The sequence below is a fragment of the Eulemur rufifrons genome, chromosome 2 (assembly GCF_041146395.1).
Source record: "Eulemur rufifrons isolate Redbay chromosome 2, OSU_ERuf_1, whole genome shotgun sequence".
Lineage (NCBI taxonomy): Eukaryota > Metazoa > Chordata > Mammalia > Primates > Lemuridae > Eulemur > Eulemur rufifrons.
The window spans coordinates 52,399,029-52,424,898 of NC_090984.1; the positions used below are offsets into that span (position 1 = coordinate 52,399,029).

Genomic DNA, 25,870 nt, shown 5'->3' on the forward strand with positions numbered 1-25,870 from the left:
TACTCTCAAAACTAAAAGTCTGGCAAACCTGGAATAAAGGAGATAAATGATTACACTTAAGGATATATTTTTCCAACTCTGGATCATCTGGAACAGTGTTTCTTAAAGTTTAGTACATGGATCACTTGCTCTGATATTAACTAAAGGTTAATCCCAACCCCAGTTGGGTCCAGAAATCTTTGTGTTAAACAGGCGCTTTGGGTGATGCTTAGAAACCACTGATCTAGATGGTAGTCCACACAAAGGGAAGGCAACATGACATCTTGCTAGGTTTGGGATCCACCAATCTGGAATTAAGCAGAAGGGGAAAAATGGACAGAAAATTGTAACACCTGATCACTAGTCTAGTCTATGACCAGCATAAGGAAGATTCAAGGCACAGAGATGAGAGGCAGCCTCTAAGCTGTCCAGGTAACTGACATGTATAGTGATTCTGCTGTCTTCTTTCTTCTGTGTCACAGAAGCTCCACCAACTACAGAACTTCAATACATTGATGGCTGTGATAGGCGGGCTATGTCACAGCTCAATCTCCAGGCTCAAGGAGACAAGTTCACATGTCCCGCATGAAATCAATAAGGTCAGTGCTACCATCTTCTCTGGGGCCCTTACCAGCATTCTTAGGATCAATGACAATGATTTCTCCTTGAGAGGGGAAACCCTGAGAGCATTTCCAAACCACACCATCCCTTGTCAACTAGGCAAGTAGCGGGGAGGCAAACCATTAGGAAACCCACAGAATGGGGAAGTCACAGATTTGACAATGACTGTGATTCCATCTAGCCTTAACTGTCACTGCAAACACTCCTGCTGGGCCAGTGGAAACACTGACTCCCTTGCTCCAGCTCCTTGCTTAAAAATGTTCTCCCAAAAGCAATAGTGGTTCATTTGACCATAGATCAGTTTGCATGTCAAGTGTGGTTATATAGTTATATAATATATTAAAAACTTAGCTATCCAGAACCCTTGGAGAATGACATTCTGGATAGTTGAATTTTCTCACATAGTTGGAGATGGGTATTTAGATACTCTTTTGTAATAATTTTTATTGAGGAATATTTTTTAAAAATGTCCTATGTACTTCCCTGCATTATTAATTAGACTTTACAGAATATCCTTTAATCTTTTATGACATAGGGCTGTTGTTTATTAATACAAGCTACTATGATACACTGAGGATATAGGTGCAGCTATATGGCCTTTTAGAGCACTTTCAGCTCATGCAAGAGGACCTTGCTATACTCAAACCCCAATCCTCCCAAACTGGCATAGAGAATAACCGTCTTCCTAGGGAGAATGACCTTAGTTCACTGCTCATATCCAGTTTTACCAGATGTTCAGCTCCCTTATGGGGAGTCTCCTATTTTTTTTTTTTTTTTTTGAGACAGAGTCTCGTTTTGTTGCCCAGGATAGAGTGAATGCTGTGGCATCAGCCTAGCTCACAGCAACCTCAAACTCCTCGGCTTAGGCGATACTACTGCCTCAGTCTCCCGAGTAGCTGGGACTACAGGCATGCGCCACCATGCCCGGCTAATTTTTTCTATATATATTTTTAGTTGTCTGTATAATTTGTTTCTATTTTTAGTAGAGATGGGGTCTCGCTCTTGCTCAGGCTGGTCTTGCACTACTGACCTCGAGAGATCCACCCGCCTCGGCCTCCCAGAGTGCTAGGATTACAGGCGTGAGCCACCGCGCCCGGCTGGGAGTCTCCTAATAATCTCTGCTATCATAATTAATGCTAGGCTTCTGGGGAGAGCCCCACTTCCCAAGGGTCTGGTCAAAAGGGTAATCTTTAGTGACCTTTTCATTCCCTAACAGTTCTGCTGAGACCAGGTGGAACAGTTGAAAAGATTGCTCATGTCTGTGGTGACACAGGGAAATAGTCACAGAGATGAATATGCCTTCATGTTATTTAGCTTACAAGAGAGCACTTGCTCCTCTTCAGCTTGGGGTCCCCCACAGCAATGCTTTCTGTCTGAAGCTACTTGACCCAAAGGGTGGTCTGCATAGGGAATTAGTTAAGTCCAGTGTTGAAGCAAATTTCCCCCCAAGTAGTTGATTTTACCTTCTGAGGGGAATAACAGTCTATCATTTTTGCTGTTAATCTCTTGTTTTGAGAGCACCTTCCATACCTAATGCTCACCTAAACTCTTGCTAGAGGTGTGTGAGGAGGAGGCTGTCTTGCCATCTCAAAGTGATTGAGGGGGGCTGACTCTAAACCTCAAGTTCTTCACTATGGAGAAAGGGTATGTCTTGGGCCACCATTTTATTAAAAGAATTTGGCACAGTCTCTAAAATGGTTAAAGTAGTCCCCCCCATCCGTGGTTCTGCTTCTTATGGTTTGTTACCTGAGGTTAACTGCAGTCCAAAAATATTAAATGGAAAATCCCATAAATAAACAATTTATAAGTTTTCAATTGCATACTGTTCTGAGTAGCGTGATGAAATCTCAGGCCGTCCTGCCGCGCGTCCCTCCTGGGACATGAATCATCCCTTTGTCCAGCATATCCAGGCTTCAGACACTATCCTCCTGTTAATCACTTAGTAGCCGTCTAAGTTATCAAACCAACTGTCTGCGGTATCACAATGCTTGTGTTCAAGTAACCCTTATTTTACTTAATAATGGCCCCAAAGCACAAGAGTAGTGTTGCTGGCAATCTGGATATGCCAGAGAGAAACCATGAAGTGTTTGTGCTTCATTTAAGTGAAAAGGTGAAAGTTCTCTACTTAATAAAGAAGGAAAAAAAGTAAATGCTGAGGTTGCTAAGATCTAAGATAAGGACAAATCTATCCATGAAATTGTGAAAAAGGGAAAAGAAAGTCACTCTAGGCCGGGCGCGGTGGCTCACGCCTGTAATCCTAGCACTCTGGGAGGCCGAGGCGGGTGGATTGCTCAAGGTCAGGAGTTCGAGACCAGCCTGAGCGAGACCCCGTCTCTACTAAAAATAGAAAGACATTATATGGACACCTAAAAATCTATATAGAAAAAATTAGCCGGGCATAGTGGCGCATGCCTGTAGTCCCAGCTACTCGGGAGGCTGAGGCAGTAGGATCGCTTAAGCCCAGGAGTTTGAGGTTGCTGTGAGCTAAGCTGACGCCACGGCACTCACTCTAGCCTGGGCAACAAAGTGAGACTCTGTCTCAACAAAAAAAAAAAAAAAAAAAAAAAAAAAAAAAAAAAAAGAAAGTCACTCTAGTTTTGCTGTTGCACCTCAATCTGCAAAAGTATGGCCACAGTGCATAAGTGCTTAAGATAGAAAAGGCATTAAATTTGTGGGTGGAAGACATGAACAGAGACGTGTTCTGACTGATGGCATTCAGGTTCAGTACTATCGGAAGTTTCATTTCAGGCATCCACCAGGGGTCGTGTAATGTATCCCCTGATGATAAGGGGGGGACTACTTATTTTGTGTAGTGACATGATTGGCAGACACGCTTTCACTTGACATCTCTGCTTCTGAAAAAGCTGGGGAATGGGGTTCTGTGACCTGCTTGCTGACTTGAATGAGATGTGATTGAAAAGAACACCAGATCTGGCTGCTTCCTTTCTGTGCTGGGGAGCAGCCATGCCCGTTTCCAGGGCGGAGGCAGCCTGTGAGCTCTGATGTCCTCTCTCTTGTCCTTTAGTCTATTCAGTTTCTTTAGTTCAGGGTTTCAGTCCGTGAAGGGAATGTCACTTTCTTCCTAGACATATGCCCATTTTAAGAATCCTGAGATAAGTAAGGCCCATGGAGCGCCTCACAGAGAGTAAGAACACACACTAGACCACTGAAGCTCCACTCTTGAAACACATGCTTTTCTCCATGCCAGCAACATAGTCGGCACTTCCTGACATCACAATTCAAATGTTAAAGCAATGCAGTGTCTCTGGAGACATTCAGAAGACACCAGGGAAGAAAAAAGCATGGCTTGGGGACAGGGGTTAGAGGGACACTTATTGTTCACTGTATATTCTTGTACCTGTTTAATTTTTTTCTTTTTTGAGACAGAGTCTCACTCTGTTGCCCGGGCTAGAGTGAGTGCCGTGGCGTCAGTCTAGCTCACAGCAACCTCAAACTCCTGGTCTTAAGCGATCCTACTGCCTCAGCCTCCCGAGTAGCTGGGACTACAGGCATGTGCCACCATGCCCGGCTCATTTTTTTTGTATATATATATTTTAGTTGTCCATATAATTTCTTTCTATTTTTAGTAGAGACGGGGTCTCACTCTTGCTCAGGCTGGTCTCGAACTCCTGACCTCGAGCGATCCACCCGCCTCGGCCTCCCAGAGTGCTAGGATTACAGGCGTGAGCCACCGCGCCCGGCCCCTTTTTAATTTTTGTATCAGGTGATTGTATTTCTTTTTGAAAAGAAATTTTAACATAAAAATGATAAAAACTCCCATTTAAAACTTTTAAGTAAAGCGTATCTTGTGTTTGTAAATATACTCTGTGACATTTGACATAGCTGAAGTTTTAATTTGGGAATCATATCTGTACCTTTTAGATGAATCTGCCCAACAAATTCTGGATGGGGTGAAATCATGGTAGGGGATGAGAGTATGCAAGGTGGTCATTACAGACAAAACACCCTGCCCAGCAGGTACCTGTGATTGGTCCGTTCTTCTGCTCTGTAGGTTCTGGGTGAGATGACTGAGCTGCTGTCCTCCTGCAGAAACTATGACAACTACCGACGAGCCTACGGAGAGTGTACTCACTTCAAGATCCCCATCCTGGGGGTGCATCTCAAGGACCTCATCTCCCTGTACGAAGCCATGCCCGACTATCTGGAGGATGGGAAGGTGAACGTCCACAAGCTGCTGGCCCTTTACAATCACATCAATGAACTGGTCCAGCTGCAAGAGGTGGCCCCGCCCTTAGAGGCCAACAAGGACTTGGTGCACCTGCTGACGGTGAGGTTCACGCTGAAGATAGTTACTAAGCATTTTCTGTGTGCCAGGCACCATTCTGTACATCTTACAAATAATTAGTTCAGTTAATCCCCATGAAAACTCTATGAAGTAGATACTATTATTATATCCATCTTATGGATGGGTATACTGAGGCACAAAGACGTAACTTACCAGGGGACCACACATTATTAAGTGCAGAGCCTTGTTTCAGACCCAAGTGGGTAGGACTCCAGAGGCTGTGCTTTTAAGCAGTATGCCCTCTAGACTTCTAAGACCATTTCCTTACCCCCGCAAAAGCATTCCTGAGCTCTCTGGGAAGAGCTGATGGCAAATCAAGATACAAGTCTTGGTAACATATAGACACAGTGTGCTCTCATAAAAAAGGGCAAGGCAGTGATTAAAAAGCCAGGTTTATTCTTTGAGTCCTGGCTTAGATCCTCATTCTCTGAGATAGTCAAGCCAAGCATAGGTGAACATTTGTCAGTGGTGAGGTGGGATTTGCACTGTGGGTGTCGGGTGACATCAGATGAGCTCCCTCCCAGACCTGTGATTCTGTAGTTCACCAGCTGTGTGACTGTAGGCACATACTCTCCAAGTCTCCTCCTCTGTAAACTCAGAGGGGTTAGTCTCTGGGATGACTTCTAATTTCTCTTTCAGTTCTAAAATTATTAACATGCTTTTTTTTTTTTTGCAGAAGGGAATAATGATCATAGCCTCTTCCTGCCTCACAGGAGCATTTTCATGGTACCCCAGGGTTCACATTGGCTGGGGTCTGATCCTAGTCCTTTTGCTAATTAGCCAGGTAACCTTGGCTGGTCTTTGCCTCAAACGTCATCATTTGTAAAAAGAGGCACTGATTCTTAACTTTTTTGGATAACTCCTTGATGAAAGCTATGAACCTTCTTCTCCCCAAAATGTATATAAGCTGTATATTAAAAAGTATGCATGTAATTTCAAGGAGTTCTGAACTCCATGAAGCCCATCCACTTACACTGGATTCTGTTGCTGGGTTCAAATTTTACTAGTATCAGGCCATGCAAACCATCCTTTTGGATTGTCTGTCTGCTTTGGGAGAGAACAAGTGAGGTGTAGGGACCATCTGGCCAGATAAGGCCTTTAGCCTATGCTCTTTATATAGAGGCTTAGATATAAGGCATAGATAAAAAGACGGAACCTTGGGACTTCTCTATATTTCTTTTTTTTTTTTTTTCTTTTTTTCTTTTCATCCAGCCCAGAATGTCAGGGACTTCTCCAAAATTTAAAAAACATTTTAACAAGAAAGAACTAATGCTTTCCCTATTGCAATACTAGGTGTTACACCTACCAAACTCTGTGAATTTTAAAACAAACTGCTAAGAACTTAGAATAGTAAACTACTGTAGAGGAAGAAGCAAGCAAGCAACAAACACATCAACCCGGGGAAAGGCAAATAGCATCCTAGCAATGAACCCTGTTCTGCTTTGATCTGCAGTTGTCTCTGGATCTCTACTACACTGAAGATGAAATCTATGAGCTTTCCTATGCCCGAGAACCAAGGAACCACAGAGCCCCAGTGAGTTTTTCATATTAAGAGTCTCGTATATAACAGGTGCTTTACCAGCTGCTCCTCAAATTCATTTCATCTTAAGGAACAGACTTTAAGTTCAGTTGAATAAGCACATTGTTCCTCCTAAGTGCCCAATCTTGTGCTAGGAACAGAGAAAGCTTCTCAACATGTGTGTGAGGAATAGTTCCTGTCCATAAAGAGCAGTGATCCAGTTGAAGGGATAAGACTAATGTGTGAACAGTAAATAACTAGTGAACAGTCAACAATACCTATATGCCACTAGAATGTCAGAAGGAGTGAGTGAATCAGTCAGTGGTTTACAAATTAGGTAAGGGCCATAGTATTGTGGACTGCAGTCATATCCCTCTCCTATTAAAAAGTATCCCCACATAAGTTGTTTCTTTTTTATGATTTGTTGATAATGAGAGCAATATGCATATTAATCAGAAACCTAAAGATTTCCAGCTTGGTAGGTAGAAAAGCCTCATCATTCTGTTATGTTCTGACTCTGAAAGAGCAGTCTGCTGGGTCTTTTGAACTCTTATGCTGACAAATCCTCAGAACAGCACATAGTCCTGGTGCTATGCACTGTGGGAACTTCACAGGTTATCTGGCCCTGCCTCTGGTATAGGCAAGTTAAATCATTTGAGTCTCTTGGGAAGCATCCCAACCCCAAAACTGGTGGTACTCAAGGGCAGAGTTGCCCACACTTAAGAAATCCAGCTTATCTGTTCGGGTGGCTAAAATGCATCAACTCTCTACAGAAAGATCAAGTTTTATTAAATAGCTTCTTATTGCAATGAAAGATGTTCACTGCAAATATTTGGTATGTTCCATTTTCAGGGTGTTAGAGGCATTTCAATGGAAAGGGTACCTTCTACTGTTTTTGAAAGAGATTTTAATTTGGGCCGAGTTTCAAATGTAGTCATGTACTACATAATGACATTTTGGTCAACAATGGACCACATACACGATGGTGGTCCCGTAAGATTATGGTGGAGCTGAAAAATTACTGTTGCCTAGTGACATCACAGCCATCATAACATCATAGTACAACACATTACTCACATGTTTGTTGTGATGCTGATATAAACAAACCTACTGAACTGCCAGTCATGTAAAAGTCCAGGGCACACAATTATGCACAGCATATAATTATTGATAATGACAATAAACAACTGTGTTCCTGGTTTACATACTTCCTATACTACACTTTTTATTATTTTAGAGTGCACTCCTTCTACTTATTAAAAAAAAAAAGTTAATTGTAAAACAGCCTCAGGTAGGTCCGTTAGGAGGTATTCCAGAAGAAAGCACTTTTACTGTAGGAGATGACAGTTCCATGCATGTTATTGCCCATGAAGACCCTCTAGTGTGACAAGATGTGGAGGTGGAGGTCAGTGATATCGACAATCCTGACCCTGGAGAGGGCTCATACACTAATGTATGTGTTCATAACAAAAAAGTTGAAAAAGTAAAAATAAATAAATAAATAAAATAAAATTTAATTTTAAAAATAGAAAAAAACTTATAGAATTAGGATATAAAGAAAATACTTTTGTACAGCTATACAGTGATACAATGTATTTATGTTTTAAGCTCTTCTGTTATTACAAAAGAGTAAAAAGTTAAAAAAAATTAAAAGTTTATAAAGTAAAAAAGTAACAGTCAGCCAAGGTAATTTTTTTTTTATAAATTTAGTGTAGCCTAAGTGTATAGTGTTTGTAAAGTCTACAGTAGTGAACAGTACTATCCTAGGTCTTCACATTCACTCATCACTCACTCACCAGAGCAACTTCCAGTCCTACAAGCTCCTTTCATGGTAAGTGCCCTACATAGGTGTTACACTTTTTATCTTTTATACCATATTTTTTTTTTTACCCTTTCTATGTTTAGATAAACAAATACTTACCATTGTGTTGTAATTATCTATAGTATTCAGTACAGTAACATGCCGCACAGGTTTGTATCCTAGGAGCATAAGGCTATACCATATAGCCTAGGTGTGTAGTAGGCTATATTATCTAGGTTTGTGTAAGAACATTCTGTGGTATTTGAACAACAAAATAGCCTGACAACAAATTTCTCAGAACATTTCCCATTCATTAAGCGAGGTGTAACTGTATTTAGAAAAGGGATTCCATTTCAGCTTGTCCAAGATTCAGATGTTTTTTCTTGTGTGTCTTCCTGCCTTTTAGCTATTTTTTCCCCTTATCCACATCTCTATTACAAAATGACTAGAGAACAGAAATGACTAGAGAAATATAAATGATCCACTTTACTCTTTGCTGATAGCTCTGACAAAAGGTTTAACGGAGAGAGGACTGAAACTTAGGCAAATTGAGAATTTTAAATTATCTCTAGTTGCAAATAATGTACATAAAGAGCACTCTGGAAACTGTAAAGCACAATACCTATGTTGGCCAAGATTATTATTATAAATTTCAATTCCATGTGGGCTGTTCCTTGTCATTGCACATAGTTGAGGGTTATCCATAGATACAACTGTCAAGCAGTGGGAAAAGGAGCTATAGGTTATAATATTGCATTACAGTCATGGGGATCTCTCTGAATATTTCATTTTAGCCACTAACACCTTCAAAACCACCAGTAGTAGTGGACTGGGCCTCCGGAGTATCTCCCAAACCTGATCCAAAGACCATTAGCAAACACGTCCAGAGGATGGTGGATGTAAGTATAGCTGTGTTTCAGTGGTCAAAAACAAGGCACTGCCTGGATTAGTTTTGTACACGGGGAGAGAAGAGCACAGTGGGAGAGACATGAAGGCAAGGAGATACTTGAAACTCCTTCATATGTGAGCACAGGGAACAACTTCTCACATTGTGGCTGCAGAACAATTCAGAAGTTATATTTTGACCAAACACTCTGGCCTCAGGTGTGCTTCCTCTTAAAGACCTAGCAGAAAATCAAATGTTTAAGGTTGTTGGTTGATTTGGGGCAGAGAGGTGTTGGGGAAAGTTTGAGTATAGTAAGGGGTAATAAGGTGAATGTAAAACTGAAAATTTTGGCACTGCTTTGATCGAGTTCTCTGTGCCAGATGCTGAGGAGGGGGTATATACTCCTGTACTTCTGTGTTTTTCCTTGTGGGAAATTCCCATGTAACAATAGAAAACTAAGAGTAGAACAATGAGAAGCAGAAGGCACACTTCCAACTGGGCTGCTTGTAGAAGCTTCTCAGAGACGGTGCAATCTGAGCCGTGCAATCTGAGCGGAGCAGTGAGAGAAGGGCAGTGTGGAGGGAGAAACATGCCTCTGCAATGAACTAGGAGTACACAATAGCCAGGGTGATGGCATAATTAATATGCTAATAGAACTGAAAGCACCTGGCTACCCTCCAGACGCTGGTACCAGCAAAGTTTGCCACAGTTTAAGGAGCATGTTTCCTTGTTCATTGCACTCATGTTTTTAGAGGCTTTTATGCCCTAGCCCTTCCTCATTTGGCTAAAGAGAGAGATGATTGTGGTTTCTCTTTAGTAATCACCAAAGAAACTCTTCTTTCAGTCTGTCTTCAAGAACTATGATCATGACCAGGATGGATACATTTCTCAGGAAGAGTTTGAAAAGATTGCTGCAAGTTTTCCATTTTCCTTCTGTGTGATGGACAAAGACAGGTGAGGATTTGTGTATATGATTATGTGGTTATGGGCCCATTGGTGAAAACAGCTTTATGAGTGTGACACTACAAGAATTTGCAAATTTGGATGTGTTGCTACTGTGATCACTTAATGAATATTGGGGCTAAGAGAGCAATCATCAAGTGAATGCCTGTCTTTAGAACACAATGAAATACTCAGAATTGAAGATTCCATAAATCTGCCAGTTTAGTCAACTAAAAATAAGAAGTTTAGTCTTCCTTCTTGCTTTGTCCTTACAGATTATGGGAAACAACTAATATTCATTAATAATTTGCATATTTACTTTTCTCAAAGTTACTTCAGTTCTGTCTTGGTTCTCTACAGAAAACCAATTGTATAGTTAGTGGGTTCCAGTTATGTACTGTCTAAAGTCAGAACCATAGAATAAGGTATTTCCTTCCCTCTACACACATTTTACATCATTTTTTCTCAAGTGTTATAGATAGTGGTCAAATTAGTTAGGAAAAACTAGTTTGGCCAAGAGCAACTCTGTGGGAATGAGTAATGCTTCCTCACCTACTTATTACACACTGTCCTATTTCCTTATTAAGTGTAGGGCTCATGGAAGTAATCATCAGATAACACATACTATATTACCACTGAGGATAAAAAGAAAGGTGAGTTTCTAAGGCTAGAAGCCAGCCTTGCTCCCCTCCCCCTCACATCCTTGCCTTGGTCATTTGCTGGCAGGGAAGGCCTCATCAGCAGGGACGAGATCACAGCCTACTTCATGAGGGCCAGCTCAATCTACTCCAAGCTGGGCCTGGGCTTTCCTCACAACTTCCAAGAGACCACGTACCTGAAGCCCACTTTCTGTGACAACTGTGCTGGATTTGTAAGTTATTCTTAGGGTGCTTCAGGATTGAACTTGGGGAGAGGTATGGGGCAGTTGAAATGAATAAGACAGGTACAGACGTCACAATCTTTACAAACCCATCCCAGCCTAGTGCCCAGGCAAACACCTAGAATAACCTAGTGCCCGAGTGTGTGGTTTTTACTCGCACTTATTTTCTCTCACTTCTTGATTTTTTTTTTCCCTCTCTGGTGCATGAAGCCTTGGGTAAATGGTACTGGAAATGTTGAAATGGGGATATACTTTTTAAAATACTGTTTCAAATGTTAGAAAAAAGAAATGGTGAGATACCCTCCTCTCCCTTTCAAAAGGAACTGCCTTAGAGGTCACCTAGACCTGCCTCTCCTCTGTCCCACCTCTTAAACCCAGGTTCCTGACCTAGCACTATATACTTGCTCCTCAGCTTGGCATCCTGAGGAGCCTATCTGTCCTATAATTCATCCATTTCAGGCCTGGAGAAGGCCTGAGGCATAAAGCCGCTAGTGAATTTGACTCTGATCAGCATAAATTTTTTGTTTTCAATTTAAAATCAGGAGGGACAAACCATGAGATATTAATAAATGAGGTTTCCTTTCCACTTGAGCTAGGGAGTAGCATGAGGGAAAATAATGAATGTCAACTTGTAGCCTCACACCAGACAAATGAATGACTTGTACTTTCTGTCTCTTGTTTGTCTCATAGCTTTGGGGAGTGATCAAACAAGGCTATCGATGTAAAGGTAAGACAGCATTGTTGATGGAGTTGTTTTCTCTGGTCTTAGGGACTGTTGTCTAAATCATTTTTTACCCATAGTAGTTGTCCATTCAGTCCACAACGTCTCAGCAGAGTTTGGAGCCTCATCCCCAAACTGGCTTCCCTAGAGCTCCCCCTGAGAATGATTGCCACCACATAGGAGAGGGGAATGCCTGGGTGACCAGTCATGTAGTTCCCCTTTACAAGATGATCTTTCTGCCTTGGTTGCCCTGGAAATAGGGATGGCTGGTAGGAGACTGTGCTCTCATATAATGTCATGTAGGGGTGGGTCCCCAATGAAAAGGATAGAATCACTTCTGGAACAGAAGATAAATGATTACCAAAGGCTCTTGTCAGCTTTCCTTTCATCAGTAGAGATACCTCAGGACATAATTGTCCTTCCCATGCAGGAAAATTTCAGGAGTGAAGTAGAGACCTTTTACTGCAAGGAAGAAAGAATAAGATCTAAGAGCTTGGAGCTTCCAGAGGGCCGCCCTAGAGTAGGCAGGATGTGCAGGATACCAGGACACCATCTCTTCCCTCCAAGATAACAGGATACTGCTTCTGATGCTGAAACTCACTGATAAGAGCTACGACAAGGGTATGAGATCCAGGGTTTACCAATGAGAAGAATGCTAGGTTCATTAGGAATGTTAGGTGGCCTAGCTCCAGAAGATAGGACAGATGTGTGACATGAGAGCATTGCATGAATTTGGTGGTAAGACTCTGGAGAAGAGAGAAAGTGGAGGACTTCCTGACCAGGGTGTCTTATCCACAGACTGTGGGATGAACTGCCACAAACAATGCAAAGATCTGGTTGTGTTCGAGTGTAAGAAGCGAGCCAAGAACCCAGCAGCTCCCACAGAGAACAGCACCTCTGTGGGGCCGGTGTCCAACCTCTGCTCATTAGGAGCCAAAGATCTGCTACATGGTAAGTAGGCACTGGGAACATTCATCTTGGAAAGTGAAGTGGGAAGGGCAAAGTTTGGGGAGAAGAAAGATTACCTCGTGATGCTATGTCTTGAGTTTCCGTTACGTTTGACCTCAATAGCTAGGCCAGGGCTGACATTTACCATAGTTCTGGATTTCAGCTCCCTGCCTATGCCTCAGACCTAAGGCTGCTAGAATAGCAGAATGGAAGTTTGGCATAAAAATCAGCTGGTATTTATTGAGCACCTACACCAAGTGCAGATACTAACTTATGGCCAAGACAGTGCCTTTAAGTTAACACAACTATCCTACTACCCCATCCCCGGCTCCAAACCCAAAACAATGATGGGGGAATATGTATATGCATGGATATGAATGTTTGTGTATATATAATGTAAATTAATATATAACATATGGTATATAAATAACATTCATTTAAAAGGCATAATTACGTTCAAAAAGAAAGGTAAACATCTCTGTAGCTCAGAAATGTACTAAAAACACACTGTAAGGAGTGGATGTTGAAGCTACTGGTCTGCTTGGCTCCATGTCCAGAAGTAGGTAGAGGCAGTAAATTTGGTTTCTGTAAGTAACAGAGACCACCTTGCATGAAAGGTGACCAGAACCACCAGACTCACTGCTTAAAATTGAGGAAGAAGGCTGAAACAAACAAACAAACAAACAAAAACTGTCACTTGAGGTTAGCAGCAGGAAACAGACTTACCCATGGCAAAGTCACATACTGGCTCTGTGATATTCCCAGGAGAGGAGACCCAAGCCATCAATTTAAGACCAGACCAGACCACCTTAGAGTAAAGACCCTGAGGTGCCACGTAGAGGTAACTGTCAAAATTCTAGAAACAGAAGGATAAATGCAGAAAGGAAACTCCTACTCAAGTGAAGCTTACAGATTAAAGTTCCAGATCCTACAGGGAAAATCCTATGACTAAGCCAAAAAACTCAACTAAGAGATAAATTGGCAAATTCACTTACATTAAAATGTAAGTAACAGTCTGATAAGGAAGCAAATTTAAACTAAGTATGTTTGAGATGCCCTAGGTCTAAAAAGCAAAGAAACAGAAAGGGTTGCCTCTGCTTCATGGAGTAGTTCTAGATAATATACAAACATGGAGCAGGTTTGAAACAATGCAAGAGTGTGTGCTAAGAGCCGTACTGTTGCAGCGACAGCAAATAACAGTAGTACAGAGTAGAGAGATGGCTATACTGGAGCTGCTGGGAAAGACTCTACAGAGGAGGTAGAATTTTAGCTAAGTCTTGAAGGAAATGTAAAATTAAGTCATGGGGGGAGGATGGAGTGCATTCCACATAGGATGTACAGCAAAAGGCTAAGGGTAGAAAAGCTTTAGTGCTATTGAGATGATGAATAAGGTACTGTGGCAGAAGTGAAGGTTTAGGTAGGACGTGAAGAAAAATGAGTTAGAGCCAGTCTAGAGAGTCTTAAATGCCAGATAGAACATTCTGGACTGTCTATATTATGAAATGAGATAAACACCCAAATGGCAAGAGTCCAGTGAGGGGCTTGGTGGTGAGGAATGAGGCGGGGACAAAGCTTCATAGTGCTACACTAGGCCCTGCCCCCTGGAAAGGCTGGCCAGTCAGCATGTCATAACACTGATCACTGTGACTTCCTGGAGAACATATAGGTCTTCAGGCAAAAGTCAAATGCTTATTAGGTTAGTGCCAATTTTATATAGTATAGGAAGACATGGAACTTAAAAAGGAAGAAGTTCATTTCTGACAACAGGCAAGACTACGTGTTCTTTGTTCTTTCTTACGACTTTATAAATAAACTCTTAACAGGGGAGAATAAAGCACTTAAAATTGGGCCAAACACAGAGTAAATGCCATATGCTAATATCATTACTCTTTTGAAATAAGCTCCCTAAAGTAGTAAGGCCACTATGGTTACAACAAATGCCTACAGAAAACTTTTAAGTCCATGTAGTATGTACTCTGAACTTAAAGCACCTCTAATGTTCAAGGGTAAATATCAATATGCATTTAATGATCAATTAGATCAAAGCTTAAGTGTTTTACTTCCATGTAAGAAATGCAGATTCCTTTTTATCACACCAGCCAAGTACACATTTTCTGCTCTGTTCCTGAATTCTTCCCCATACTAAGTATCTAAACATAGGCTGACTTCAAACTTTTGGGATGTTTTGTTCTTAGAAAAGGCTCTAAGGGGATTTTGTTCCCCCAAGAAAGAATATTCTAATCAACTGAGGATTTGATGTTCAACTTTTAATAAGAATGACCACAAATACCATTGTGAAAAACAGGCCTGTATATTATGCACCATATTATTTTAAGAGTTACACATAACCTTAGAGCACCATAACTCTGTCACATAAAATGCAAATTTTCATGGAAAAAAGGTGACAGAGCAGCATTGTGAATTTGGGGCCTCAAAAGGGACACCCTGAAGGGGCTGCTCCTAGAGATTTCACCTTTCCAGGTCCCAAACCCTGCCCCAAAATGGTAAGACAAGGGCTTCTGAGGCTTTTTTAGAACCCATCAGGAAATAGAACAATGGGTAAGATAAACAAATATTAATACATCTATCATGGGCAACAAATGAAAATTGGGTCTGTTTGCAATAGGCCATTTGGTTATCATCAACCAAACTGCTTTTCTTCTCTTTATTAGTAATTATTCTATAGATAGTACTTGCTCAAAAAAATCAAAATTTCCAGTGATTTATTTTTTAGTCCATTATCTTTCTCAATCACAGTGTAATGTTTTATATTTATCAACTTTCACTTTCTTAAAACTTACACCTTTTTCCTGATTTTTATAAAACTATGGTCTCCTAGAATTCTTTCTGAAATTTTAGGGGCTCCCTTTCTGTTGCTTTTTTCTTGTTTGCCTTCTTCCCTTTGCTCCCTAAAAGGCAGAATGCCCAGTGTACTGTCCCAAGCTCCCTGTATGCATAGGAATTCAATCTTACTAACAGAAGGGGTTATATTCATGATTTGGGAATTGGGTTGGTAAAAGGAGTATAGCTATTACAGAAAAGTTAGAAAATGGAGATAACAAAAGATCATAAACCATAATTCTCCTCCAAAAAAGACAATGTAATTATTTTAGGTAGATATAATAATTTAAATATTCTGGCACTTAAATAACAGTGTAATTACAATTTTGAGCTTTATTTGGATAAACATTAAATGTTAACTTATGTTCCCCTTGGCAAAAATTAAACTAGGGTCTTTATAAGATTTCTAGTATAAGAACTGTTGAATCGGGTTACAAAAAAATTTTTTTAAAAGCCATTTTAACTATATCAATCTGAAGTCTTGAATGTCAGAATGTTCAATGTCAGAATTACTGCTGAGTCTTTACATAACAGTAAACGTGGATGATCTGTAGTTTATCTTAAAGCCTCCTTACCACCCACTTCAAACACATTTGTTCTTACTCTACTTTTCTAGGAAATTACTCCCTATGGTTAACATTACCAGGTTGAGTCCTGGGCAAGGGTGTTGGTTGAAGGAAGAAAACCAGAATGGACTTGCCTTTTCCCCATCAGTATCAAACAAGGTCAATACATTTTGAGACACACTTCCACAAAGCTAAAACTTCCCTCTCAAAGTTAAGCTGTACCCATTGTACAAATGGGCCCCACAGAGCGTTCCTACCATCTGCTATGGGGCACCTATATCAGGACTGAGACTTAAGGGCTGAGAGCTCCCAAATCCCAGGGTCCATAGAAAGTATTTATGGAGCATCTGTCCATATATTGATCCTGCTCTTTATGAAATTTCACAGCATTGAAGCAGGGGCTTCAACTTATCTCCAGAAACAGAAACCCTCTAAGCAACTTTTGTGCAAACAGAAAAATATACCCTTTTCTCAGGGTAGATATAGCCTGACACCAGTGGCAATGGCTTGGCCAGCAGAGCCCCTAGATTTCAGCCCCCACTTAACTCCTAAATTGGGTGCCTAAAAAATGGATCCTCTTTGGACATCCAGAACTCCTGTAACAATGAGAAAGGTCTCATTTGAAACTAATGTGTCACTCTTAAGTCTCTGTTCTTCTCAGTACTAACTTATCATGTATCTTCCCGTAGCACCTGAAGAAGGACCTTTTACATTCCCTAATGGGGAGGCTGTGGAACATAGTGAGGAGAGTAAGGATCGGACCATCATGCTGATGGGAGTGTCCTCACAGAAGATTTCTGTTCGGCTGAAGAGGACTGTTGCCCACAAGGCCACTCAGACTGAATCACTGCCTTGGATTGGCAGCGAGGGCCCTTCAGGTCCTTTCATGCTGTCTTCTCCAAGGAAGACAGCCCAGGATACTCTTTATGTGCTTCCCAGTCCCACGTCTCCATGCCCCAGCCCAGTTTTGGTCAGAAAGCGGGCTTTTGTCAAGTGGGAGAATAAAGAATCCCTCATAAGATCAAAGGAGGAGCTCCGTCACCTCAGACTCCCAACCTACCAAGAACTGGAACAGGTACCTTCCTTTTTGTTTTCCTTCCGTTCAGATTCTCTTAGAGAAGTGAGGCTAAGCCATGGAATAGCATGTGAACTGAAGATTCTAAAGAGAACAGAGGGAGGGAGGAAGGATGGATTCGAGCTTTTTCACAAAGAACCCAGTGGGGGCCCTCGTTCCAATTACACAAGCAGAACACGATATACAGGGCTCCCTATCACCGTGCAGGTGCCATTTCAGACTGTTGGTGCCAGTGCCTAAAGCTCTGTTCACAGCAGGCTCATTAAGAAAAACCATAGTTTCTACCAGGCACTTTGCTGTGCTGACATCACTCCCTTCTTCTAGATAGAACCAAGATGAACTTGAGTAAATACTACTTCCCTGGAAACCTTTGTTAACCTGTTTATCAGGGTTGTGGTTGGGACCTTCATGGTTGCCTAGGCATCTTCCTAAAAGAAGGTAAGGGATCTTAGTGCTATAACAGCAACAACAAAAAAGAAAAGGTAAGTGTATTGCAGCTCACCAGAGATAATGCCTCCTTCTTAATATAGATGAGGGGAATCTTTCCTGACATATTTTATATTAGGCTCACAATGTCCTAATTATCAGGCATCCCCTGGAGGTACTGGAAAAAACAAAATGAAGGTTACCAAGAAAAGAATTTTCCCAAAACATCAGGGTTTACACTGTGTTTTTGGAGACCTGTCAGTACAAACACAAAAATCCATCTAGCCAGAATTCCTTACATAATTCTACATACTACACAGTGAAACTGTCTATGAGGGCTTCAGGATACCCTATGTTACCTTCAGTGTTGTATCTTCCCTGTCAGATGCCCAGGAATTGAATAGGAGGAACGTATGACAAAAAAGCAACAGATTTTTCCGGATGAAAGGTGCTCTCTTGCTCAGAGTTATTTTTAATACATGCTTTAAGAATCAAGTCAATCAGAAGGTGGCAAAATGTGGGTAACAAAAAACACTTTCTCTTTAGGAGTTGAAACTACCAAATCCAACTTTTAAGAACAATGAAAGAAACCTTGAAAAATGAATAGAAAAGATAGAATAGAATCAACTTTGGTCTTGGAGGCAAAGATTTGTGTTTTCAGTCCCTGATATTTCTTACAGCCGCTGTTAATTTCTATAACCTGTTAGTCCTCTGTAAAATACAGCACTGAGATTCCATGCTCTGTAAGGTTTGCCTCAAATCGTGACATTTTACACACCCATGAAAAGAACAATGTAGTTGGCACCAATGCTTCAAGAACGAAGTGGCTTACAAAAAGATTTCAGATGAGTCAGTCCCAGAATAATTCCTATGCAGTAATGTTGGAGCCAGTAAATTCACTTAGCATCTTCCCAGTAGCCTGTCTTTACTTCTAGCATTATCACATAGAACTAAGGTCCACAATTCAATATGTACATTTTAGAGGAACAATGTGTCCCACTTTCCCATTAAGTAAAATTCTTACAGTGATTTGTCTATGTGTGATTCAACAGTCCTATCATAATGGCTAAAGTAGTACATATTATTTTAGGTTGTATGTATAACTCTGAACCAACATGGAACAAAAGAAAAAGCAAACAAAGGCTCTTAGGGTTGGATATGCCTGGGTTCAAGTATCTAATCTGATAACTAGATTACATTTGCTACTTCTATAAAATTGATATACCACCTATTTTCAAGGTGTTTGTGAAGTTTAAGGTATTTCTACTACCATGTACCACAGCACCAGGCACATAAGCAAGTGCTTAATATTATATGGTAGCTAATAGACAGCTATCTAGGTAACTCAGGTTGAGAAACAATCCAATGTATCCCAAATTACCTAGACATTGCCTGGGTAATATACAGTATTCTCTTGGAATAACCAGAGTGGTATAATGTAAGAACACTGGACTCAAAATCAGAACACTAAAAATCAACTGCTGGCCATAATTAAATCACTGCAAGTTGGATCACCAAATCCTAGTTTAGGGAGTGGGCTAAAATTCTTTGTCAAAAAGGTACATTAGTTTTCAGTGATTTGGAAGAAAAAAACATATTAAGTGCACTATAACATCTCATATTACAGAATTCTCAGTCACTGCTTTTATGACTCAGACCTGACCAGAGACTCTATGTTCTGCAAAGTTAAGATCTCCTGCTATATAACATCCAAAGGTTTTGCCATCATACACCTATTGCCAGGAAAATGGATTATTCTGCCTGCTAGCCACTCACATCTTTGATATGATCACAAAGACTAACTGGTATTTGCAAAGACTCAATATTTAACTTGTTATTTTCTATTCAGGGCAAAATAACTGTCTTGAAAATAGTTTTTAGTTCTCAGCCATAGTGAATAGGAGATGCCAATCAAATGTAGTACTCCCAATATTATTCATGGCTGCTTTATTAACATACCTCATTTTCCTTTCCTTTAGGAAATAAATGCCCTGAAAGCAGATAATGATGCCCTAAAGATCCAACTGAAATATGCACAGAAGAAAATAGAATCCCTCCAACTTGAAAAGAGCAATCATGTTTTAGCTCAAATGGAGCAGAGTGACTGTTCTTAGCCCAGAAACTCAAGGAACACAATCTGTAGATGAGTATACTGGAGATCTCAATTTCCAAACTGATTAACACAAAGACCTGGAAACCTTAGATGACCAGTGTTTAAAACAGTACTCTGAAAGGAAAAGCCTGCTACTGTGTATTTACTTAAAAGATTCCTAATGTGCAGCATTGTTTTCTCTTTCAGTCGAGTGTGCTAAAGAATGCAAAACTTTTGCCATTCATACCACTAATCCCCCCCCCACCTCCGCCCGGGATTAATACCAAAAGTATGCTAAAATATGACTATAGTTTCCTGACAAGGTGGCTTTTCATGTGGTCTGCCCAGCTGATTCTTTCTTAGAGCTAAAATCTCTGGAAAATGAATTTGTTTCCTTCTCAAGGTTTTCTACAAACTGAAGGATTTACTTTGTTCCATCCAAAGCTTGCTTATAATGGAAACATACCCATATTCCAAAAGTAGATTTACTTCCTCTATATCCCAGCATTCTTTGTGAATCTGGTTCCTACTTCACTACCTCAGATCTAATCAATTAGCCTCTGTCCCCTTCTTCACTACACTCATACACAAATGAGCATATCTACCTAGAAGTGAATTTCTACAGCTGTAGCCACAACTTCTTAGAGGCCTATTAAACATGACATTATCCAATTGCAGGTCAACTCACAGTTGTAGTCTTACAGTTATCCATAAAATAAGTAATCAAATTAAGTACCTGGAAACATAGCTATTTTTCCATGTCATACATGACTGGCTAATTACCTAAAATAAACATACTGCAAATGTTTGTCCTCATATAGTCTACTGTGGATAAAATTAGGAATTGACGGCTTTTTTGAGTCTAAAGATCTGTTTAACTCTTCATGTTCCATCTTTATCTTTTGAAGTAAACTATTTTTAAAGTTCTCTTTTTGAACTGAATTTGTGCTTCAACTGTCTTCACCATTAATACTATTTAGAAATAAGCTAATTGGATCAGTGGCTTAAATAACAGCTGACAGCATGTACATATGTATATACAATATCAGGCATGCATGTGGCTTAGAATTTTGTTTCCTCCTTCATAAAATGTGGAACTGAATTTAAACAACTTTTAGTCATTACACAAATTCACAAATATGAAGTTCAATTTGTTACAAAGATGAAGAAATTGCTCACAAGGTAAAACACATTATTTGGCAAAATCACAAGTAACAATCCTGTGAGTTTTCTATTATGAAAGTTAATGATAAATGGGCTCATTAAGTTACCTGAACAACTACTCACAAATTCCTCTGTCAGCCTCTTTATAGTTCTCTAAAAAAATTCATATGGTCATTTTCCTTTTATGAGGGACTAAGCTTCCATGCTTGGAAAGTCTGGTACCAGGCTGACTTGAAACGCATCCACAGGTTGACCAATTTCCAAATCTAAAGCCAACACCACACCATGTCTTCATGAGAATACAAAGAATTTATACAGCAATGATTACTTAAAGGATTCAGATCCATTAAAAATTTTCTTTGATGAAGGACCAGTTCCTATTTGTGTTCCTCCTTATACTGAGTTTTAGTGACACAGAACTAGCTTGTAGTTAATGTTTCATTAAATTTTAAAGAATCATTTTATACATGTATTTACCCTTTTCTAAGTCCAAACTCAGAAATCTCCAAGGCAGGGCTGCTGACTCCCACCACCAGGTATATAGACTTACTGTAGCACTTTGTTACTTGCTCTATATGGAACAAATATGAATTATGACAAACTTTCAAATTTCTATTCTTCTCTATTATTCTTTTCCTCTGATGTAAACCAAAGAGGGTATAGCTCACTTTCTTTAAACAGTTATGAAACACAATTTTTTTCATTCTTCTTACCTTCCATCCAAAATAAAGACCCCAGGTTAATTTTATATAAATAACCTGTAATCTAAAGGAATTCAAAAGGTAACAGTCCCCATAATTAGTCAAATTAACAATGGCTAGAAGGTCTCAAGCATTGCAGAATTTATCACTGAAATGATAGGAGGAAGTAGTTTCATCACAGGTTTTTACAGTCCAGCATGGGCCAAAGAAATACAGTGTATAAGTTAATAGTATTTGTGTGGAGCTACATGGGGTTAGTGGAATCTACAGAAATAATCTGAAATAAATTTTTGTTTTATAAAGCCTAGGATGCAAATTTTTGCATCTCATACTGACCGTGACATAAGTTTGGCCAGATATTTATCTGCCAAAATAAGGACTTTTTATTAACAGCAATGTCACTTCCCATTTTCTTTGCTGACTCATCTTTTTACTGCCCATTTGTTAATTTCTGTCTAAAGATGTATAATGTAAGAGAACTGCAAGAAAAAAAACCAAATGTACATATTGTAAAGGTTTTTTTTGATACTTAATGTAAGTTTTCTTTGTGTAATATTTATATGATAAAAGACATTAGGATCCCTACAACATGTCTTGTGTTTCTTCTACTTTATGGATATATGGAAACTTCACATGACTTTTTACTATTAATATAATCCATAGCTGAGACCACTCCCCTATTCTCTTTTTTCCTGGAAGGAAAAATAAAGCAACTAGATTATTCAGTTTAAATTTTTCGACAACATGAAGAAGTAACAGTACAGAAATATTCAACCTATTCCCTCATATTCATAACTTACAGTGATCCCCAAATATTAAGTCTATAAATACTTAACATTAAAGTAGACAAACTTGAGGTTGTCATTTCTTTGTAGCTTTCATCTTTAATTCCACGGTTCCATCCAAGCAAGTAAAGAAGAGAAAGTTTGAAGCTATGGATAAAATTGGTAGAAGATGGTTCATTCCAATGTACAGACCCACCCCGAGAAATTCATTTGTAGTCATTAGAGTGATTAGAGATAGCCATGATTTCCCCTTAATCCCCAATTTTTTATTTAACCAGATCAACGAAGAAAGTGGGGGGGGGGGGAATTTTAGTCACTTAAATTCCACTGTAGAGTGCATTCTGGTATGTTTCAATGGGGTGTATTTTGGCAATTCATAATACTTCATACAAAATAATGAAGTCACATTGACAACGTAACCCTCAAGGAGAAATGAAACTGCCTCCTCACCTCCTACCCCAATTCCCATCCCAAATATTTCTACCGTGTGTTCCTTACAAGATATAGATAATATCATTACTCAGGACATTTTCTGGCCACAGATCTTTTTTAGGTTGTCACACCTTCTGTCACAAATACAGGTAATAAGATGTCTTGGGTTTAAAATAGTTTCTTTCTGTTTAAACAGGCAAGGTTTCCCTGCTCTGCAGAACACAAGGGCATAGGTTCAAAGAAAATACTTGCTTCCCCTTTGATGAGTGTTTATGAGTAATGGTGTGGTGACTATGCATAGACAGGACAAAAGTTCTTTATATGGTCTAGAGGAAAGGTCAGTTACTACTGTAACCTAGAAACTCCCAGTAAGATCATGTCTATATGTGCTATTAGGTGCCACAGGCTGGACAAAGACAGAAGAAAAAAAGAGGAAGGAAAACAAGGTAATGGGAGAAAAAAAAAAAAGGAATTGAGAACCAGGCAAAACAGTATGAAGAGGAGGTATCAAAAAAGGTGTTGGATTTTAGCAATCAGTGAAATGCCACATACCATATTCCACATTAGTAATGCACTTAATTCACCAAACGTGAAATCACCTCACTGCTACTCTAGATACTGCTCAGCAAACTGTTCTACAGAAGAAATTTTTACTGAAGAAAGATTATCATGAAAATCCCATCTTATGGGAAAGAATAAGATATTAGGGTCCAGATGATTTAGTTTTTCATCCAAGCAAGGTTTACAGGAACGTGTAAATAGGAGTGGTTTCAGCTCCAACATGATTCCAGGAGCATACACTAAACTTAGATAAGACTTACAGTGATTGCAGTGAAAAACCCAAACAGCAATCCTATAAAGGTGCAGAGAAATCTTACAGTAATTGATAAATTATTATTTCTGCCATATTTACCATAGATCTTTAGTGGTAAAAAAGTTGAAAGTATTTAGAAATCTCCTTTCTGTATTAGCAACTAGTGTTCCTAAAAAGAAATGAAGCAGAAATATAAATGATTTAAATGAGTATTTTTAAACTAGTAACGCTTTTAAAATGTTTTACTCAAATGATCTTTTGCTTACATACTTTTAAAAAATCATTTTTTAGAGTTTGTAGTTACTGATGGTGTTTTCTTAATTATGGAAAGCCTTTTTCTTCAACTATCACAAATGCAATAAAGTCTTTTCATTAAACACACAAAAAACTAAATTTACAAATAACTAAAAAACTCTGTTTATCCCAAACACATTTCTTCAAAGGGTTGGCCTGAAAAATACATGTCCAAAGACTATAGCATACAATGTTTACTTTTAAAGTTTTAACATAATTTTAGATTTCACCACAGGGTTTACTATAAAACAAAACAACAAAAACCTGTCAAACATCAAATACCATTTGTCCACTGGTAACAATTCAGCTTTCTGTCTGTTGAGCTGGTTAGATCACAGAAAGTTGTTATGCACAGGTATTGATCAGGAGCCTACATGGAGATACACATTTTATGGTGGGATTTAAAAAAAGTGTGTGACCAGCTCTTTTCCTCTCTCTCCACTAAGAGAAAAATAACATTACTTAGCTCACCTCTTAAAACCATTCACAATAGGCCCTCTACAAATTTTTAACAAATTACATTTGTACTTAGGTCTTTATGAAACAACCTGAGAAGGAGGCAAGTGCCTCATTCCTCATTTAACAAATGAGGACAAATCAATACTTGAGAGCTAAGGTCATTTCAACCCACAGCATCCTTGGCCTAGTGCCATGATTTGGATTCACAACTCCTGACACCCAAGCCTTTGATTGCTCCAACCACCAAACCACATATAGCCATTCCCTAACCCTGTGTTTGCTAAAGCTAACTATGAATCAGGGAGGCCTTAACGCTAAACATGATCTATTCAAACTGGAAATTACTGCCTTATAATCCTATGTGATACAGCTCAGCTTGCCTTTTAACATTCAGATATCAAAAGTGAGGGCACAAATGACGACGAGACCAGTTTACAAGAATATTTTTCACACCATCATGTAAAATTGGAACATATCTTTGTCCTGTTAAATTCTGACCTCAAACTTTGCTTTGTCAAACAAAATCTCACAGATTTCAAATCCAATTAGAAAATAAATCAAATATGCACACTAAAAAGCAGACTTGGGCTTCAATTAATAGAACTTTAAAAGAAACCTGGCCAGAGGAATCTCCTCCTATAACAGAAAAAAACAATCACGACAACTACCTATTGAACACAACTATCAATTCCTTTCCTTATTTGATAAAGTAAAATTAAAAAACACAAAACACATCCACAGGAATACAGAAGAGGCAAGAGTCTATATTCCTTTCCATTAGAGGTGGGATCATTTATGTGTTTCAAACCTGAACAAAATACAGGTAACAGTCTAAATTTAATCATGACAATAAAATACTTTCCATTTTCCAAGTTTGATGGTAATAAATATTTACATTTTTAAAAATAATTTTTGTTCCTTTTTTGTTTTTTAAAAAGTCACGACATGCTTAAGGATACACAGATATGGAAAAATCATCACTTCATCTAAGAGATCAACTGGTAGTATAAAACAATGTTGTTACATATTAACCCAATTCAAGAATGATATCATCAGGGAGTCTAACATAGTGCTTACTTCAAAGATGATATTCAAGTGTTATTTAGAACACTATGTCTAATGTATCTATCAAGAAGTAAGCACTGCTATCTAATTTTTGTGGTTTTTAATATCTTCTATATCCACCACCACCACCACCACCACCACCACCTCCTCCTCCTCCGTATGGATCTCCATAACCTCTTCCACCATAACCCCCTCTTCCACCATAGCCTCCTCTTCCACCATAATCTCCCCTCCCACCATAATCTCCCCTGCCTTGGAAACCTCCTCTCCCACCTCCTCCCCCACCTCCTCCTCCCCACCCTCCTCCTCCCCCTCCCCACCCTCCACCCCCTCCCCAGCCACCTCTTCCACCCCCACCACCTCCTCCTCTGCCACCACCTCCACCACCCCAACCACCCCTTCCGCCGCCTTCTTGTCTCTTTTGCCAAGGGGGCATTTCAGGGGGCGGTGGTTCAATTTCATTTGGTCGTCCTCCCCTGTCAGGCACCCTTCCCATCAGCACCTGTGTGAAGAAAAATTTTCTTTTGGTTCCTAATATTTTAAAAATTAAAAT

General features: G+C 39.6%; 2 protein-coding genes across 3 annotated transcripts in view; one reads left to right on the plus strand and one right to left on the minus strand.

Moving 5' to 3' along the window:
* RASGRP1 (RAS guanyl releasing protein 1) overlaps positions 1 to 19,625 on the plus strand; it is a 71,026-nt gene extending 51,401 nt beyond the window's left edge. Inside the window, exons 8-17 of one of the 2 annotated variants that reach the window (XM_069461724.1) lie at positions 462 to 578; positions 4,613 to 4,888; positions 6,360 to 6,440; positions 9,021 to 9,125; positions 9,957 to 10,066; positions 10,781 to 10,925; positions 11,625 to 11,661; positions 12,454 to 12,606; positions 16,700 to 17,085; positions 19,491 to 19,625. In XM_069461724.1, the coding sequence (XP_069317825.1) occupies positions 462 to 578; positions 4,613 to 4,888; positions 6,360 to 6,440; positions 9,021 to 9,125; positions 9,957 to 10,066; positions 10,781 to 10,925; positions 11,625 to 11,661; positions 12,454 to 12,606; positions 16,700 to 17,085; positions 19,491 to 19,625 (1,545 nt within the window). The remainder of the gene's footprint in view (positions 1 to 461; positions 579 to 4,612; positions 4,889 to 6,359; positions 6,441 to 9,020; positions 9,126 to 9,956; positions 10,067 to 10,780; positions 10,926 to 11,624; positions 11,662 to 12,453; positions 12,607 to 16,699; positions 17,086 to 19,490) is intronic. The other variant, XM_069461735.1, reaches the window with a different exon arrangement.
* A 4,470-nt stretch (positions 19,626 to 24,095) lies between these two features.
* The window catches only part of FAM98B (family with sequence similarity 98 member B), a 35,849-nt gene continuing 34,074 nt past the window's right edge, over positions 24,096 to 25,870 (minus strand). The window contains exon 8 of the mRNA XM_069461747.1: positions 24,096 to 25,819. Within this exon, the coding sequence (XP_069317848.1) occupies positions 25,418 to 25,819 (402 nt within the window). The 3' untranslated portion in view covers positions 24,096 to 25,417. The remainder of the gene's footprint in view (positions 25,820 to 25,870) is intronic.